The sequence below is a fragment of the Penaeus monodon genome, chromosome 25, assembly GCF_015228065.2.
Source record: "Penaeus monodon isolate SGIC_2016 chromosome 25, NSTDA_Pmon_1, whole genome shotgun sequence".
In the NCBI taxonomy this organism is placed as follows: domain Eukaryota; kingdom Metazoa; phylum Arthropoda; class Malacostraca; order Decapoda; family Penaeidae; genus Penaeus; species Penaeus monodon.
In genome coordinates, this window is record NC_051410.1 from 36054334 (window position 1) to 36055186 (window position 853).

The following is an 853-nucleotide window of genomic DNA, read 5'->3' on the forward strand; positions in this document are numbered from 1 at the left end:
TTTCATTCATACATCAATTTATCTGTGCCTCCGAGGGTTGCCAGTAGTCGCATTTCGCTTCTTCTCCCCACAGCGTGCGGAGGGAACGTGAACATCTCGAGCGCGGGCGCCACCCACACTATCCGGTCCCTTGATGCTGATAATGACGGTATGTTATAAATAGTTACTGTCTTTCATCTTATTTCTCGATATGTTATAATCATATTTGTAATTACAAAACCGATTTTTTTTTTCTTTTCGTTTTTTGTAAGGCTAGTTATTTCAATTACAAAGTTGGTCAGTTTCATTGTAAAATTATTTTTAGTGACTCACAAGCCATACATGGAGAAAAGATTTAAGCGTCTGCCTGTGCCAAAAATCAAGTTTCGAAATACATAAGTGTACCACATTAAAAACAAAGATGGATTTCCAAGCAGATTGGGCGACTGAATCCGTGCACTGATTCTATCCATCATCAAAATAGATGGTCTTTTAGTCATAGTTATCTCATCCATAAATCAAGCTTCGAAATGCATAACTCTACCACATTTAAAAAAATGGATTTTCAACTCATCTCTAAATCAGGTTTCGAGATACATAAGTTTACCACATTAAAAAAAAAAGTAAAAGAAATGGGGTTTTCAAACAGACTGGACGCCTGAATTCTGGAGATGAACTTTTATCTGTGTTCTGATTCTGTCCATCACCAAAATATAATATGATGGTCTTTTAGTCATAGTCAACTCATCCATAAAGGCAGAATGCAGTGTAAGAGGCCAGACCTATACGATTAGTTTTAGTTTGTATACGCTTAACCTACCCTATACTCCACAATAATGTACCTTCATCGATCTGCCGTTCTCCAAAATTCTAG

The 853-nt window shown here is 36.8% G+C and overlaps 1 protein-coding gene across 1 annotated transcript in view; it reads left to right on the plus strand.

The window, feature by feature from the left end:
• LOC119589380 (cubilin-like) overlaps positions 1-853 on the plus strand; it is a 70980-nt gene that overhangs the window by 57215 nt on the left and 12912 nt on the right. The window contains exon 58 of the mRNA XM_037937998.1: positions 74-148. Coding sequence (XP_037793926.1) covers positions 74-148 — 75 coding nt within the window. The remainder of the gene's footprint in view (positions 1-73; positions 149-853) is intronic.